Source organism: Phyllosticta citribraziliensis (assembly GCF_038025025.1).
Source record: "Phyllosticta citribraziliensis strain CPC 17464 chromosome Unknown J3D65scaffold_5, whole genome shotgun sequence".
NCBI classification, from domain to species: Eukaryota; Fungi; Ascomycota; class Dothideomycetes; order Botryosphaeriales; family Phyllostictaceae; genus Phyllosticta; species Phyllosticta citribraziliensis.
In genome coordinates, this window is record NW_027117342.1 from 712,049 (window position 1) to 729,057 (window position 17,009).

General features: G+C 55.1%; 6 protein-coding genes across 6 annotated transcripts; 2 read left to right on the plus strand and 4 right to left on the minus strand.

The window, feature by feature from the left end:
* Positions 1-637: 637 nt before the first annotated feature.
* On the minus strand, positions 638-1,971 carry J3D65DRAFT_322269 (uncharacterized protein). The gene is made up of 4 exons (XM_066795350.1): positions 1,631-1,971; positions 1,518-1,580; positions 1,138-1,467; positions 638-1,087 (listed from the first exon to the last, which is right to left on the minus strand). Exons 1-4 carry the CDS (start codon positions 1,813-1,815, stop codon positions 799-801), a joined length of 867 nt encoding a protein of 288 aa, XP_066655964.1. The 5' UTR covers positions 1,816-1,971; the 3' UTR covers positions 638-798.
* Positions 1,972-2,134: 163 nt separating this feature from the next.
* On the plus strand, positions 2,135-3,070 carry J3D65DRAFT_322275 (uncharacterized protein). Its single transcript, XM_066795351.1, has 3 exons — positions 2,135-2,215; positions 2,280-2,962; positions 3,013-3,070. The coding sequence occupies exons 1-2, from the start codon at positions 2,144-2,146 to the stop codon at positions 2,853-2,855; spliced, it is 648 nt and encodes a 215-aa protein (XP_066655965.1). The 5' UTR covers positions 2,135-2,143; the 3' UTR covers positions 2,856-2,962; positions 3,013-3,070.
* A 931-nt stretch (positions 3,071-4,001) lies between these two features.
* On the minus strand, positions 4,002-7,037 carry J3D65DRAFT_694466 (P-loop containing nucleoside triphosphate hydrolase protein; the record flags this gene model as incomplete). The annotated part of the gene is made up of 1 exon (XM_066803981.1): positions 4,002-7,037. The coding sequence occupies one exon, from the start codon at positions 7,035-7,037 to the stop codon at positions 4,002-4,004; it is 3,036 nt and encodes a 1,011-aa protein (XP_066655966.1).
* A 2,821-nt stretch (positions 7,038-9,858) lies between these two features.
* J3D65DRAFT_602306 (uncharacterized protein) lies at positions 9,859-10,350 on the minus strand (the record flags this gene model as incomplete). The annotated part of the gene is made up of 1 exon (XM_066798113.1): positions 9,859-10,350. The coding sequence occupies one exon, from the start codon at positions 10,348-10,350 to the stop codon at positions 9,859-9,861; it is 492 nt and encodes a 163-aa protein (XP_066655967.1).
* A 625-nt stretch (positions 10,351-10,975) lies between these two features.
* Positions 10,976-12,233, minus strand: J3D65DRAFT_621522 (uncharacterized protein). Its single transcript, XM_066799968.1, has one exon. The coding sequence runs from the start codon at positions 11,923-11,925 to the stop codon at positions 11,254-11,256; it is 672 nt and encodes a 223-aa protein (XP_066655968.1). The 5' UTR covers positions 11,926-12,233; the 3' UTR covers positions 10,976-11,253.
* Positions 12,234-12,483: 250 nt separating this feature from the next.
* On the plus strand, positions 12,484-13,756 carry J3D65DRAFT_322415 (uncharacterized protein). Its single transcript, XM_066795352.1, has 2 exons — positions 12,484-13,081; positions 13,170-13,756. Exons 1-2 carry the CDS (start codon positions 12,597-12,599, stop codon positions 13,645-13,647), a joined length of 963 nt encoding a protein of 320 aa, XP_066655969.1. The 5' UTR covers positions 12,484-12,596; the 3' UTR covers positions 13,648-13,756.
* Positions 13,757-17,009: the final 3,253 nt, after the last annotated feature.

Consider the following 17,009-nt stretch of genomic DNA (forward strand, 5'->3'; position numbering starts at 1 on the left):
AGCACGCCCGTCTTGTGGTGCTCTTCCTCGAAATACACCAGCGGCATGACCACAGCGCAGGAAACCTCGGTCTTGCCAGTACTGGGTGGGCATTGGATCATAGCCATACCGTATGGCATGGCTCACACTAGAGACAGAGAATTGAGGGCGCCGCAAAGTCCTGAAACTCGGACTTGACGAGGTTGACGAGGCAGGGGTGCCGATTTCCGCACTTGCATCGCGACTTCGATTCGAAACAGATCTTCCGTTCATTGTTCTCCACGTTGGACTCCAAGATTAGGTGGGCGGCGTTAACACAGTGGCGGTTGCCACAACGGTGGGAACAGTCCAGTCCGCCCAGCACATATTGATCGAAGTGATTGTGTGAACTGTCGATTCAACTATCTACTGAGCTGTCCGTTTTATGGAAAACACCAGATGGCTTGCCTAATTCGGCATCGCCGTCTGCAAACGGACCTCCGCGATATCGCGGACTAGGCGCGCTGGTTGAGCAGGTTGCCTGATTCGATCCGACACGTATGCCCTCCATTCGTCCCTAATCATGAGACCGCAGCCAATGGTGACTGCAAGGGCGATGTTGATTGAAAGAGTATCACGGCGGTCACAGGCCTCGCAAAGGCCAGAAGAACAGTCCTTACGTCGAACGCTGGGTTGGGTTGCCGTCGCGTAGATTCTAGGAGCGACGTGCAGACAACCACCATTGGTTGAGAGGTTGTCTGGGAGTTGGTTGTCTGGGAGTTGGTTGTCTGGGAATTTGCCGGGGTTCTCGCTGAAGATCGTTTGGACTTTGCTTGCATTCTACCGATTCAGGTTGGGGACAAAGCGGGACATGATGTTGTAGGCGAAGTCGCTCATCCCCTTCATCCATTTGTGGTCATCCCAGATAGCGATGGCCTGCCGCATGCACGCCTGTTGCTGGAGGCTGCGCATTGGCCGGTGGTCGTCCGGGATTTCCGCCAAGTACCCGCGCGAAGTCTGGCGATAGTGTTGGGCTCCTTTGGGGCCACAGTGGTCGATCGCTTGTATCCTTTCATTTTTTCGCCAGACCGAGGCATCCCTGGACAAGAAGCCGAAGCCGAGCGCGGTGCTAAAGAAATGTAAGCTTCAAGGGTATTGCACGTAGGACTAGGTTCTTACAGTCTGGCGTAGTGCTCATCATCCACAAATGATGATGCTGGTGACACGGACCGTGAAGATGTCGGGGTTGGAGAGCGACTGCGAGATGGGCTTGACGGCGACCTGCTTCGTGGGCGGGGTTGGCGACGTCCACGGCGAGGGCTCTCGTTGTCTTCGTCCTGCTGGCCGTCGTCCTGTTGGCCGTCGTCATACTCGTCATCGTCGTTCTGCTCGCCGTTGTAGACATCGGAGTCCGTGCCGCGTTGGGAGTCTTGGAGCTCAAGCTCCTCGTCAACCGAGGACTCGACACGTAGGCGCTTGCTGCGGCGACGCGATGACTCCCTTGACTTTCTGTAAGAGGGATTAGAGTGTGATGGAAATGCGGTGGGGCCTTCACTTACGTAGCAGACGCGGATGCTTGAGCGACGGCTCTGGGGCGGCGACGCGAGGGCTCTTCCGACTTGCTGTGAGAGGGATTAGAGGGTGTTGAAAACGCGATGAGGCCTCCACTTACATTTCAGACGCGGATGCTTGAGCGACGTCTTCGGGCTCGCTTTCGTCAAGGTTGATTGCATTGCTTGCCGACGAGCCACTGACATGAAACTTTCTGGCAATGCTGAGCATCGCAAGTTCCTGGTAGGCGTCAAACTCAGCCTTGGACTTCACGCTTTTGAGCGCGTCAGTGAGTGCTTTGTCCATCGTGAGGTGGACCCCGGTGCGAAGCGGGCAAAGTGCAGGAAATGGTGAGGTCGGAGGGATTGGATGAAATTTGGAGAGAAAAGATGGGCAGAATTGCTGAGGTAGCTCGCCGTCCGATGCAGGCAAAGTCGTGAAACGGGCGAAATCAGAGGGAACAGGTGAAGGTGGGAGAGAGAAGAAGAGCAGAATAATGGCTTTCCTGGGGGGCATTGTGGGGCTCAATCGGGGTTAGCGCTGGGAGGCTTCAGCCAATGGCATGTTGCCCATTCGGCGTGACCTTTGGCAGCTGTCCTTTCCTTTCCACTCCTGGCGCTAAACCCTTGAATTTATGGCGCACCTACTGACAAGACCCAGCAGAGACGCACACACCACCGCAGTCAACCTCCAATCCTCTCGACAAGTAAGTTGATTCGTTTTCCTCTTGACGTTCGCATCGACTTCACCTTGATACTGACACGCAGTAGTCGATTCCCACCACGGAAGAGCGTTACCTGCAACTGTCCAAGCAAGCGAAGACCGTTGCCGAGGTCGAACGGTTGGAGAATGCCTGGCTCACCTTCACGGCCCATCGCGCCCGATGTGAAACCAGCGGCACCAACGGCATCAATTCGGAAGAGGATGACGTCGTCAAGGCTGAAGAGGAGATCAAGGCCGAGCCTGGCACGCCCGAGACTCGCGAGACTCCCAAGATAGACTCGTCTTTGTTCAGGACTGGGGCCAGCGAGGATGACCCCGTATGCATCGACTCGGACAACGACGGAGAAACCACTACCCGCCTCGACGAGCCCTCTTCATCGTCAGCCTCTTCTGGGTCTCATTCCTCTCTCTCCAACACCCTCACCAATGCCGCTACCTTCTCGTCTTCCCGTTCGTTCTCCTCGAAATCCGCTCAACCGGCAACAACTTCATCTGTCGATGCCATGGACGGGCTTCGAACAGGAGACGGTCGATTCAAGAAGAGCACCCGCCGCCGTCCCGTCGTGCTTGACACTGATGACGACGAATCAATGACACCTTCCGACAACTCAAGGACCCCGTAGCCAGCGCGAGACGTTGCCAACAGCCCGACCCCGACGCCAGCGCCAGCGCAAAACGTCACCGGAAGCGGCCGCTCAGCGCCAAACCCCCTCCCAACTCCAGCCGACCAGTAAGAAAGCATCCAATGTTCTCTGTCGAGTGGATACTGACACTGAACAGAGCGCCGCTGCCGGGTTCGCCTTCATCAACGGCAGAAGGTTGGGACCGGAAAAGTACAAATGCAGGGTCGAAGGTTTCGCAGCAGAGCATCACATCCACGGCAAGATGGATTGGGGTCTACCAAAGCAGAACCTCGCGCGCGCTATTTCCCCCCCCCCGGTCCCCCAAGCACAAGCCCGCAAGCAGGAGGGTGGGCAGGTCATGCTTTGCGTTTGCCGTCACCATGTACGACAATCGCGAGTTTTTGCAGGACCTGCAGCGGTTCGCGCGTCGCTACGTCGTGTGTTGGATTGACCAGTCCCAGCCTTTGAAGCACTGGGACCCCTCATTGGGACAGACCATCTTTTCCGAGAACCCTTGGTTGAACCAACCAGGAAATTTAAACCAACCACTAGAAATAGAGCTTTGCACCTTCAACTACCTAAGTAGTAAAATGAAGTGTCGGCTCAGGATTTGTCCCCTTGTCCATGCCGTGTCGTGTAAATTCCTAATGGCCTCGAGGATAGCATCTAAAGCAGCATTCAAAGCAGGCTTGCGAATAATCCCTACTCACTGTTTCGAGCGCATGATGGAGGCGCTGATGCGGCGACAGGCGGAACTGTGCTCCTCCGGCGCAACCACCAGGGGCTGGATGGGCGTAGCGCTGCGGTACGTCTTGTCTATTCCTGGATGGCCTTGAATGATACCGACCGCGGTTGGCAGCGCTCAGTCAGGACATGATCATCGCGGCTTTCTGCTCGGCGTTGAGCTTGTTCTGAAGGAAGCTCATCGCCTTTGTGGCAGGCTCAGACTGTGACAGACGACTGCTCCCAAGGTGTGAGCGTGGTGTTGAATGGGAACCCCTTGGCCTCGTACCTGCTGGTATACGAACGCTCCCGGAACGATGAGGAGCACCCATGCTCAACATCCAATCATCAATGAGTTGCACTTGGAGATTAAGGTATTCAATTCACTGAGCAGCTTGCTATCTAGCCTCCAAATTCATGCTCTCAGACATGCTCGAACTCCGGCAATTTCAAGACCTTCGGCTCGTCAAAGTAGACGGCAGAGCGTCTCGTCTTTTTGAGTACTCGCGAGACATCGTACAAGCCCGAAGGTCGCCATCCCTTTGTGAGGGGAAGGCGTCGGTCCATCATGACTATCATGCCGAAGCGTGCCCGTGACAATGCGACGTTGATGCGGTTGCCTTCGGACAGGAAACCAAGCTTGTCGCTGCGAACGAAGTCGACTATGGTGTAGTCGAATTCTCGGCCTTGGATGCTGTCGAATGTCTCGATCATGAGGTCCGAAAAGCCTTCATTCTGCTCACTCATCTCGGCTTTGGCTGCGATGTACTGCGACACTTGGCTGGCGTAGGGCGTGAGCACGGCGACGCGCGAAGGGTCGATGCCGTACGTGTACAGGTCTGAGATGACCTGCATTGTGACTCGCACGCTTGTCAAGTTATACGAGGAACCGGAAGCGTCGAATCTGGACTCGCCGTGTGCCAAATCGAATTGCACTGCGGGCTGCGGACATTCGATGTGGTGGACTTCTCGAAGAAACCTCTCGAACGGGGCCGTATGCTCGCGAAATTCCTCGTCAAGACCCTCAGGCGTCTCGATGGCATCGCCGTAGTACGGCTTGTTGTACACGCTGGCGATTGCGCTGGCGCTGCGGCGTTGCTCGATCAGCTGTACGTGCGGATAACCGAGAGACTGCAAGCGCGTCATGGCAGAATGCGACAAATGCTCACGCAGAGGGTTGTTGTACTCGGCGACCGGTTGCAACTGGCGCGAATCGCCAACAAGAAGTCTAGTGGTGCTTTGGGAGTACCAAGCGAAGATCGGCCAGAGGTCTGGGTCTGATGCTCGGGCTGCCTCGTCCACAATGATGACTTTGGGGTTGATACTCTTGGCCAGCTCGCTATCACCAGCGTTCGAGAGCGTCATGACGAGTATGTCCGTTCGCGCTAACGCCACGTCTCTTAGAGCCTTCTGCGCCGCTTGGAATGTGACCATTTCCTCGTCGCCCAATTTGCCTTCCTTGTATCGCGAGTAAATTTGACGAAAGCATGAGACGACAGATCTTTCGTTTCCTTTGAGCTCATCGCGCGGGAGGGCTGCGATTGCAAGAATAAAACTGCCGAGACTGTTGTCGAGTAGCCTTAGGCGCTTATCTCCAACACCGAAAGGCTTGTGGATCGCCCTTCTGTACACGCCGGTCAAGGCCTTCGCAGAAGGGGACTGGTCCTCAATTTGACTTGATGATAGACCAGAAGACGATGGACGATGAGAGGGTCTCGAAAGGTCAGCTTCCCGTGTAACAATCGACGACTCGGTGTGTCTCGCGTGTACCCTTACCACGACGGGAGTGCGACGGGCGGAGAGCTCGTTTGCAAACACCGCGCAGGTACTCTGCACACGCATCGTGATGTCGTCGACGCTGAGGTTGGAAGTCGACAAAATCAACACTTTCGGTCCCTTGTGCGGCTTCGAGTTGAAAATGAGGGGTTGCACGAGGTTCGCGATCGTGAACGTCTTGCCAGTCCCTGGAGGCCCTTGAACAATGCCGATGCCGCTGGGCAGAGAACGAGTCATTGTCACCGCCGCTACTTGGCCAGGGTTGAGCCTTGATTCCACCAGCTCCATGGCGCAAGAAGCCTGCATATCATGCTCGATGCCCTCGAACAAGTCAACCGTCGACTCGTTTGAGATGCTGCGGCCCAGAAGAGCGGCCTTTGCCCATCCGAGACCGCTGCATTCTTCGAATTCTGTCATGCTGTCTGTAATCCTTGTCCAGGGCTGGTCGGCACCGAGAGTGTACAAAACAGGCACTGGGATAGCGTCCAGTAGCGCTCTTTGTGATTCTTGAAGCGAAAGCATGGTCTCCATCGGCAGGTAGGCGATTTCAGCGCTGTCATAGTGTCCGTTCTCGTCTGAATATCCTCGGTAAAGGATGACCGATGTGCTGTTCGAAGGGGCGAATGGGATACGGGAAGTAACCTTGGCGGTCCACAGAATGCCTTCACTCTGCTCATCCTCTTCATTGTTACAATTCACGCGAACTAGTAGAGTGTCCCCTTCGCTGAGCCGATACGCCGCTGCGTTGTGGTTAAGGATGCCGAGGAATTGTGTGTTTCCAGTGTTCGGGACGGAAATTAAATGCATCGCTCCTTGCAAGGCCTGGGACTGCTTGCCAAGGACTTCAATTTCTTCGGCAATGGCGCAATTGAACAACGTTCGATAGTGCTGCCAGCTGGAGAAGACGACCTGCTTTCCGGTGAAAATGGGAGGTCTCGTAGACTTTTGAAGAAGCTGCCCCACGGCGTTGTAGAAACTTGCCAGGGGGTCCTGCAAGCGGTATTGATGCAGTCGATTGTTCAACCTCTCGAGCTTTTCGTCCATCAACATTTCACTGATGAGGATGTGGACCGATCCGTGCTTAGAGAAGGCTGCCTTTGTGCGATTGAAAACTTCGAAGACCGACTCGTGAGGCGCCGACGTTCCCATGAGATTTCCAGAAGGCGGGTTTGGAGAAAACGGCACAGTGACCAGATACAATGAACAGCCTTTGAGAACCGCGGCATTCATGTACGACTGCACAACCTCCCCTGAGAAACCAAAGAGCTTAAGGACAGTTTCCTTTGTGTCTCCAGTGACTTTACACCATTCGACTAGTGCGGGCTGGTCGCTGGCGTTTGCGATGCTGTCATGGGTGAGCCGAATTGTGGCAGCGGTAGAACTTTGGAAACTCTGGACTCCTTGAGCTTCTACGAAGTCCATGGATAGTTCGATGTAAGAGTCGAAGCCGTCAAAATTTGCAACCGTAATGTAGGTCGCCACCTTGCTCTCGCGTGCGGGCGGAGGTTCAAGCATGACTTTGCCCTCTTTGCGCTGGCGGACGGCAGCTTCATGCTCCAAGCCATTGCCAACGACAAGCGACGGCTGAGAATCGGCGCAGGAGGCGATTGCAAGGACACAGGAGTATGTGCGTTTTTGCCCCGATGCTTTGGCCCTGTATTCGAGTGCCGTTCGATAGGCCATTTCTATGGTGTCGGCAAAAACGGGTGAAGGGGTAGTGGTGCTGATCCCAGGGATTTGTTTCGGGTCCGTGGGTGGTGAAGGATGTGCGACGGCCCGATGATCTGGTGAAAGTCAAAGATTCTGAGTCTGAATTCGAAGGCAGGAATGTCGATGACGGCTTGAGAGCGGTAGAGTAAGAGCGTGGCGACAAGATTTTGATGTCGGTGGGAGGGATCGCGGTGGTGTTGATTCGGTCGGAAGTGGGCGCCAGACTCCGGGGAGGCCTCAGTTGGTTTTGCGGGTACGAAAGCAGGCGATAGCAGCCAAAAGGTTGACCTGCGCCAGTGGGTGGTATTTTGCGTTGGCGGGTAGAAGCGACGCCGTTAGTGTCAAATTCTGCACGGTGTTAACTCCCGTACAGTTTTAATTTCTGTCTAGTAATAAAGTGTGTTAAACTTGCGACCACCCTTACACATCAGGTCTCGAATGGTCCTGCGTCGTATTCGCGAAAGATCATGAATGCTCCCCCTGTGCCGGATCAAAAGGCTCGGCAGTGTCCACTGAAATACAGCTGAATGCTGCAAGAAATGAAGAAGTACATAGCCCAGCAAGCCGTGACTCATTGTGTTGACGCACCTGCAAAACAATCCAGAGTTTGGTTGCTTTGTCCCCAATGTGTTCACCCGAATGGGATGAGGTTGGTTCAAGCATCGGTGATAGGCCCGAAAACTTCGCTAAGCGAATCCTCCCGCTGGTCCCTGATCCAGCGCGTCGGGCCGTCGTACTACTCCACGGCGGGGCACGCACCGCCACCCCCCACATGGATGCTTGCAAACACCACAACTGCCCGAGAGCGCGCTTACCTGTCGGCCGACTGCAATAAGTCAGTGAGTAGACATCGCGCAATCGAGGGAATGCTCCAAGCGGCGCAGCGGGAATGCATTTCCCACCACTACTCGTCCTGGAAAATCTGAGTCCGCAACGACGACATCAAGTAAGGAATTTGCATTTAGCTGGTCAGCTCCGTCTCCACCGACCAGTGCCAGCCGATTCTCCGCGGCGGCCCCAAACGCAAAGCTTGCTGCCCTCTCTACCTCTCAACACTACCCCACAACAACACCATTTGGAGCTTTCAGAGCCCTGTGCGCGACGAAGAAGCATTCATACTTTCATACCAATCAAACCTGAGCCCTACCGACTCGAAGCAGGCGCTGGTACCTGACCCACCGCGTAGGGACGTCGCACATTTTCCGCGGCAGGGCACGCGCGTACCCCCACCTCCTCGCAAACACCAAAACCACCAACTCAACGACCGGCCAATCCAACTTCAAATCGTAGAAACGGGCTTTTCAACCATTCATGTATCTTTTCTATCGCTCCCGACCCCAAAGCCGGTCACCCACTCTTTCTGTACCACTGCCCGGGGCATGAGGCCGACTTTCGCATCCGCAAAGAAGGAAAAAACAGCTCTACACTCGAATGCGTCAGTACCACCATGCCGACCCTTTGATCCAGCTTTACAAAGCAAGCCTCCTCTTCTGCAAGCGGAGTCGCCCTGGAATCACGGGCGGCAAAAGCGGCAAACTCTGTGGCGGGGAATAATACGGGACAAATTTTGAGTGCGCGGTTGCGGGGCGGAAATCAAGAGGTCAGCGCAAGGGTTGCAAAGGCAGCATGCGGTCGCTTTTGTGCCGCACTGGGGAAACAGGCAATACATTAGTATTCTGAAAGATGAGTTGGCTTCCTGCGCAGAGAGTGACGGCTACAGTCTGGTTCTTTCCGCAAATTCCGGCGTGTAGCTGAACATCTGGAAGTTTCATGGGAAGCAAAACTCGCTTCGCGTATCCCTTTTGCGCCCGACGACGGCAAGTCTCAATCACACAGCGCACACCAGTCTGACCGCTACAACGTGGTAGCATCCGGCAGGACGCGATTGTCTCCCCGCGGAAGCCTGCGCTTGGCCACTATATCAATGACTCTGTTCGCTCTACGGTACACACTTGATTGCCTAGACATCACCCGCTCGAGTCCAGACTCTGACACTCTTCTCTCTGCGTCTGCTTCGTGCGCCAAAGCCCGAATTGAGCCCTCGTCACCTTGCACGCACCTCGCCGAAATTTCATGATTGAGATTCTTTGCCGCAATGCGGGTTTCGAGCGGCTTCTGGCTTGTTTGCCAGAAGTGTAGCATGATCAGTTCCAGGTCCGCCGTTCTCTTTGAGCTCTCCCGCACCTCCACTATCGACGCTTCTGGATCCGTCTATTGCCAGGGGCTATGATGGGGAGGCTGTCAGCCCCTACCAAAGTTGCGCTGAGGGAGCATTCACACGACACGCCACGAAGCACCTACAATACTTTGTGGCTGACGAGCCAGAAGAGCGCTGGCTCGCGCCAGCTGCGGGAAGAGAAAGATGAGGATCAGAAAGCTCAGGAAACAGCGGCTGTAGCGCCGCTGGTTTTGTGATATCAATGTGGCAGGCTTCTTGAAATTCGGTAGAAGGCAGCGGCCGACTCAACTGCTACTTTCAAGTAGTCTCTCATTGGCTCCCTCCGCCTTCATCTCTGCGGCGCGAGCTTCAAAGTCACCTAAGTCACGACCAGCGGAACCAAAAATAAGTCAATGTCTCTCATTCAATGTCTGCGGGCCAACCGCTTCCTGCCTGTATCCTGACTGTCGCAACCAGAAACCAAGCCATTCGGGGCGCGATGTGCAAATAACCTAGGCAAGAGTCTAATGGATTATCGCCGAGCCGCCCTACTTGTTGCCACCCCACCGGACAGACAGGGTCTTGAGTGGAGACCGCATTCGCTCACGTCGCCCTGCGAGACAGGCCGAGCAAGGACTAGACGGTGACAGGAATGTCTTCGATGCTAGGGACGACCACCCTTGGATCCATCGGCATGTTCTTCCACAGTGTGTACTCCGTTTCCTTCTTCTGCTTGAGCTCAGCAATCACTGCCGGTCTGCTCTTGGCCAGGATGCGAAACAGGAAAGAATTCTCGGCCGCCAGGATCCAGCACTGGAGGATGTAGTCGTGGCAAGCCTGCAGCTTGGCCTTGATCTCGTCGTTGGTCGACTCGGGAGGGTAGAAGATGGCGTCGTAGTCGACGGCGGAGATGGGCTTCCACATTTCCTTCGCGACGCCGAGAGGATTGCGACGGAAGTAGGCCGCCCAGATGTCGTGGCGCTCCTCTTCCGTAAGGTCGCCCATGTCTTTGCCCTGCGCGCGGCTCTTCACGATGTTCTCGACTTGACCAGCGACAAATTTGAGGATTTGTCCCTGCCATCCACCTCCAGTGCGCACGTCCAGTTGGTTGGCGGTGCACCTCTGCATGTCCTCACCCTGCCTGGCCCTCTTGGGCAGAACCCCGACCTGGTCGGGGCCGAGTTGGTGGCGCACGAAGTACACCAAGAACTTGATCCTGTTCCATTTGGATGGAAGGTGGTAGATGTCGCCTGGAGCCGGTCAGTGGAAGCAGCCAACGGGCGACAAGGCATCATCCCGCGGGTCAGGTTGTCGAAACATCCCGAGGGGCCGGCAAGGCGCGTTCTGCGTCCGGTAACACCACCGGAAGTGGGGAGAGCCACTCGGTCGATGTCAAAGCCCGCCATAATGCGCTTTTTGGAATCTGGTGCAGGGAATGTCTGTCCAGAACATCCAAATTAGAAGGGCTGCTTGCGTTGAGATGGAGATTTGCCTACCTGACAATTTGAGGCAGGACGATGGAGTAGCTGGTAAGATCAGGCGTGATCTGGGCCAGAAACGCACAGCTGGCATGGCAGAGCAGAGGGAGATGAAGAGTTGGAGCCGGTGAGTTGGAGCCTGAGGTGTAAGGTGTTTTGAGGTGATGAGATTGGGAAAAAGGCTGCAAGGTCCAGAAGCAAGTAGAGCCCTGATATTTTCACTTCGGTTCACTTCGCGCAGGCAAAAGTCTATGAAGACATATGAAGCAAAGGACACCGAGGAGGAGCTATCCCTGCAGATTGGTGATGGCGACGAAGGCGTGTCCTGTCTTCTAGGAAACTTTGCGCCGCTTGCTTTTAGCCCATACTTTGCCGACACTTTGCCCATTCTGATATCATTTGATGGACGCATGATGTGATTTGGCTATGAACGGTAAATAAAAAACCCCCAGCTTTACCTGGAAGGAAAGCCAACCCGCCCACGTGCCTGCCATTGACTTAGAAATGAAGAAGAAACCACTCACTCCTGTACAAGAACATGACCCCGGAGGAGCTATCCCTGTAGACCAGTGATGGGGACAAAGCTGTGTCCCGTCTTGACAGCGACTTTGCGCCGCTTGTTGGCCGCATCCTTGCCGGACGTGACGGGGAGTGTCTTGAGGTCAGGGATGATAATGTAGTCCTCCCTAACCAGGCGCTTCCAGTGGTTGTACACCGACTCGCCTTGAGGCACACCTCCAGTTGCACGGCCAAGGTACTCTGGCACAAGCTGCATCTTCAGAGATGCTTCGGCGGAGAGGATGAAACACCACATCAAGTAAGTGCGCCAAGCCTGAAGCTTTCTGGCCAGTTCATCGTCGAGGTCGTTAGGTGGATCAAGGATCACCTCAAAGTCGATGACTTTGTCCATTGAGCCGTACATGCCCTTCACCAGTGTCATTTTGTCTTTGCGCCACATGGGCACCCAGAGGTTGTCTCTCCTGTTGGCGTTGGACATGCGGGTGATATCGGTGTGGTCGGCCATCTTTTGCTCGTACGTCTCCTCGACAAGCTTCTTCATGTACGTCAGGGCGGTCGTTTGCATCGTCTGGACGGCCCGGACGTTGGACCTTTCCATCCACAAGTACTCGAAACTGTGGGCTGGATGCTTGTGCAGAATTTGCTCCATGTCGGCGCGATGAATGTCATGGGCGACAAAGTACACGAGAGTACTCAGGTCTCGCATCTTCCCGGAGGATTCTCCGCTTTCCGCTGTGTCATAGGTCCGATTGACCAGTGCGTCGTCTGCGGCAATGTGGCGCGTCAATCCATCAAGGTAGCCTGCCGAACCGGCGAGAATCACGCGTTTTCCATTGAGGTTTGGCTCTGTCGGGAGGACGTCCAACTCGTCAGGGATGGCCTCGCGGCGGCTGCGTGTTGGTGGTCCTGTGTAACAACACCAAGCAGTCTCCCGTCGCGTCGTCTCAGCTGCAGTTCGCCTGGACGACTGCAGCTTGTCCGGACGACGACTCGCTGCTTCAGTCGAGATGCGCTTGTCTGTCGGCTTCGCGCGTCTCAACGAGTTCAGGACTCGTCGGCAGTTGGCACCGGCTACTGCTCCCCCTAGCGGTTTCAGCAGTATATAGATAGCTCTCAGAGTAGCCTCGAATGGAGTCTTCAGTTCTCTCATCTTACTTCGTCAGGTTATGAGCCCTCGCGTTACACGCATAAATCGCTTATCCAGCTTGTTTTGGTGTTGCACCGCGACACCGTCCACACGATCGTCGCCGACGGTTGTTTTGTTGTTTCGTCGTTTCGTCCCTCGTCGTCTCGCACGATTCCTGCTCTTCAGCAAATTTGTTAGCGTTGTCTGTCTCCACGACTCCAAGCAACGTACCGACAGTCATCGCCTTCGCCATGACTTCACCTTCCCTTCCTCCCTCGTCGTCCGGCAGTTCAGGCTTCACCGCCGCCTCATCTTCCGCACCGGCCAAGCAGGCCGAGGCCAAAGAAGAGGTGGACCTGACCACAAACGACAGCAAGTTCAGTATCCCTTCAAAGAACATCCAGCCACTCAAAGGCCCCGCCGACTGGGTGACCTTCAAGATGATGGTCGAGATGAGGCTTGGTCCATTCCATTGCGCCCATCTGCTCAAGGACGAGCCGAAAAATGCCACTGATCATGAGAAGGATGCGTATATCGTCTGCTGGTTCACGATGATTATCACGCTTCCTATCATGATAGCGCTACAGGGGCATACCGGTTCAGCTCGCTCTATATGGCGGAAGCTTTGCGACATGTACGACGCCAAGGGTATCCTCTCTGAGGCCGACGTTATCAAGGACTTCATCTTCTGTCGACGCGGCGATTTCGCGACGGCGAAGGAATTCTGTGATGCCCTGTACGAACGAAGGCAAGCCTGCATTAGCCGCATCCAATGGCAAGTTGAGGACCGGATTCTCTGCGTTCTGCTCCTAGAAAACTTACAGGACGACATTCCCGTCTGGTGTACGACTCAGCGCACGAATTGGCGCGACAAGAAGGAGACGCCCAAGTTTGAGGATCTCTTCTACGCTGCAACCGACGAGATCAAACGCGCTGGTGAGAATGGTACCACAGCTCTCACTGTTCGCACCGGTCAGCAGTCCGCCAAGCAGTCCAAGTCCAACCGTGCCACCTGCGATCACTGCGGAAAGAAGGGGCATATCAAGGCCAAGTGTGGCCATCTTCACCTCGAACACCGTCCCACCCATTGGAAGCCAGTATCAGGGGTATTCCACGTACCAGACAATCGAGTCTCCAAACCGCCGACGGCGGCGACAGCGACAACAACGTCAACAACCAACCCTCCAGCGCAAGGCGCAAACTACTTCGCCACCCTGCGCCTATATCCAGCTTCGACAAAGGATGAATGGATCGTTGACACCGGGGCTGACACCCACTGCACGCCGAATTCAACCAAGCTGACGAACTACTCACGGTTCGCGCAGCCGGTCCAGGTACGCGGTTTAGGTACGGCAACAGCTGTTGGCCGCGGCGACGCCGTACTCCACTGTCCCATGAATGGTGTGGTCAACACTCTCACAATAGAGGGTGTTCTGCACATTCCGGCGCTGACAGTCAGTCTTGTCTCAGCTTCAAAACTCAAGCAGAAGGGACTGTACCTGGATCAGCTCACCTCCACGTTACAAACGCAAAACCATGGAACGGCTGTTGCGGCTTGCCCTGACAGTTCGGGGGTGAACATTCTGATGGTCGTCGACGACAATCATGCGGCGCAAGCATTTGCTGCAGCGACTCCTCCTGCAGCAACGTATGAGACGTGGCACCAGCGATTGGGGCATGTCCACACTGGCGCGCTCGACGAGCTCCAGCGCCAGGGACAACTCGTCGTCACCGGCGACCGAGACTTCCATTGCGAATCCTGCCATGTGGCCAAGTCCCACCGGACGGTGTCATACAAACTGATGCCTCAAGCAGACGCGCCCTTCGGACGCGTCCACGTTGACGTATTTGGACTGCTTGTGGTCAGCCATGACGGCTGCCGTTGGGGGGTGGTGTTCATGGACGACTACTTGCGTCTGCGACACTTGTCAGTTACGAAGACCAAGGGCGACGCCTTTGACAGCATTCAAAACTTCAGCGAATGGACCAAAACCCAGTTCCAACGCAAGATCCAAGCCCTCCGAATGGATAATGGCATGGAGTTTGGCGGCCAAAAGCTGCTGGCATGGGCAAAGACAGAGGGCATTGAGGTTGAAAAGACGGCACCGTACTCACCTGAGCAAAACGGTATCAGTGAGTCGTCCGTACGCCTCATCACTGGTATGGCCCGCTCCATGAGTATCGCGTTAAATACGCCTCGATCATTGTGGACGGAAGCCTGTCGACATGCGGTGTATCTTCTCAACTGTCTTCCCACTTGCGCACTTGACGGCAAGACACCGGTTGACGTTTTCAATGATGCTGTCGGCAGGCATGAGGACGTCCAGTTGCCAGTGCCAGTCTTTAGTATCACCGCATACGCTCATATCCCGGCTGAGAAGCGTCTCAAGAGCGCCAAATTTAATGCAAGAGCGGAGAAAGGACAGTTCGTTGGCTATGACTGTGAGCACATCTTCCGGGTGTATCTCCCTCGAATGAACCGGGTTATCCGCACTCGGGACGTACGTTTTGGACCTCCTCAGCAGCCAGACTCGACAGCCGCTGCAAACGATGCAGAAGACGGAAAAGTCGAGAACGGCGACGACGAGACGCTTGTTGTGCGTCTCACATTAAAAACAGTTCGAGACGCTCTCAAAGGCAACGCTGAAGCAATCCGCAACGTGGCGGAACAAGCAATTGAAGTGGTGGAGAGGTCCGACGTGGGTGGTGTGGATGTTAGTAGTGGAGGTGAGGAGGACGCGTTCGTGGATGTCATGCCATCAGCAGATGAAATGGATCGGATCAACGTCTCTCCAGCCAATGAACGCGCCGGATCTGATGATTCAGCACTCACCGACCTGACTTCAACCCCGCCGCCGCCCTCACCGTCTCCATCACCTGCACCTACTCCACCACTGACAGCACCATCACGATACCCTCAGCGGATTCGCACCAAGACACAATTCTTTGACGAGAAACACGGTTCAGACGATGCTCGACCTCCTCAACCATCTGCTCACTGCGTGCGCGCCTTCGCCGCTGCAGAAAACGCCGCTCGTCACCAACAAGACGCCATCCCTACTGACGAGGTTCCGCCTCGCTCATGGCGTGAGGCCCTTACAGGGCCGAAATCCATCCATTGGAGACCCTCCATGGACAAGCAGATACGGGAGTTGACCGACGCCGGCACCTTCGAAGAGACTGACTACCCGTCAGATGGCTCTCAGGTGCTGCCACTACAATGGGTCTGGGTCCACAAGCTCAACGAGCTGGGCGAGAAGGTTGTCCACAAGAGCCGCGTCGTGGTTTTGGGCAATCTTCAACGCAAGGGATTTGATACATCTAAAGTGTCGTCACCGGTTGTCGCATTTCCTGCTTTCATGCTGTTTTTAGCAATCAACATCCATCATCACCTATTTTGTAAGCAAGGGGATGTTGAGACAGCCTTCCTCAATGCACCACTGAAAGACCTGGTCTACACCTATATGCCTCCCGGATACCAGGTCCCACGACGAGTTTGGCGTCTCCGAAGAGCCTTGTACGGCTTACGCCAGTCACCACTCGCTTGGTTTCAGTGCCTCCACGATTTCTTACGCCGCCTGGGTTTCTGCTCTCTCCCTTCAGAACCCTGCATCATGAGACGCCGGGACGAGCTCACGTTCGTCCTCATCTACGTTGACGATCTCTGTATTGCCGCCAAAACCGAGTCCGAAGTCGACAAAATCATCTCGCTACTCAACACCAAGATCCGCTTCAAAGACATGGGCCGACTACATCACTTCCTTGGTCTTCGCATTGATCAACGCGCAAACGGCACAATCACACTGTCCCAAGGTGGATACGTTCGAAACGTTCTTGCACGGTTTGGTATGAGCGATGCCGCGCGCGTCCTCACGCCAATGGATTCCCATGAATTACGCGCGTACAACGGCGAGAACGACCCGGACCGTCAACAGCTTTATGGCGAGATTGTTGGCTCACTCATGTGGTGCGCGACAAGATGCCACCCAGCCATTCTTTTCCCTGCTGCTCGTCTCTCACGATACACCCACAACCCGTCAAACGAACACCTCGCTGCCGCTCGCCGAGTCCTTCGATACTTGCAGGGCGTACGCGATCACGGAATCATTCTGCGCCCCAGCGATGACGGCACTCTCGGCTTGCGAATCCACGCGGATGCCGCTTTCGCTGACGATCCGGATACTCGTTGGTCCTCATCAGGCTACGTTGTCATGGCTTTAGGCGGTTCACTGTACGCAAAGAGTAGGAGACAGAAGCTCATCAGTACGTCTACGACGGAAGCCGAGTTTGTCAACCTCACTCCCGCCATCAAACAAGCCATCTGGATGACTCGAGTTCTCGCTGAAATGGGTTACAAGGGCCCTGATACTCGACCAATCCAGCTCTACAACGACAACGAGAACGCCGTCCGATTTGCCAATGGTGCGGAGTTCAATGCTGCCACAAAACACATTGATCTGTACTACCGGTACGTCAAGCAGGCAGTTGCAGACGGAACCGCAACCGTCTCTCACGTCTCCACTGACGAGATGATTGCGGACGGGCTCACCAAAGCATTGGCGACAGTCAAGCACCGCCGCTTTTGTGACCTTATTGGGTATGGACCGACGCAGTAAGTTTTCCATTCAGTCAATACGACTACTCATGTATCTACTCTACTACGA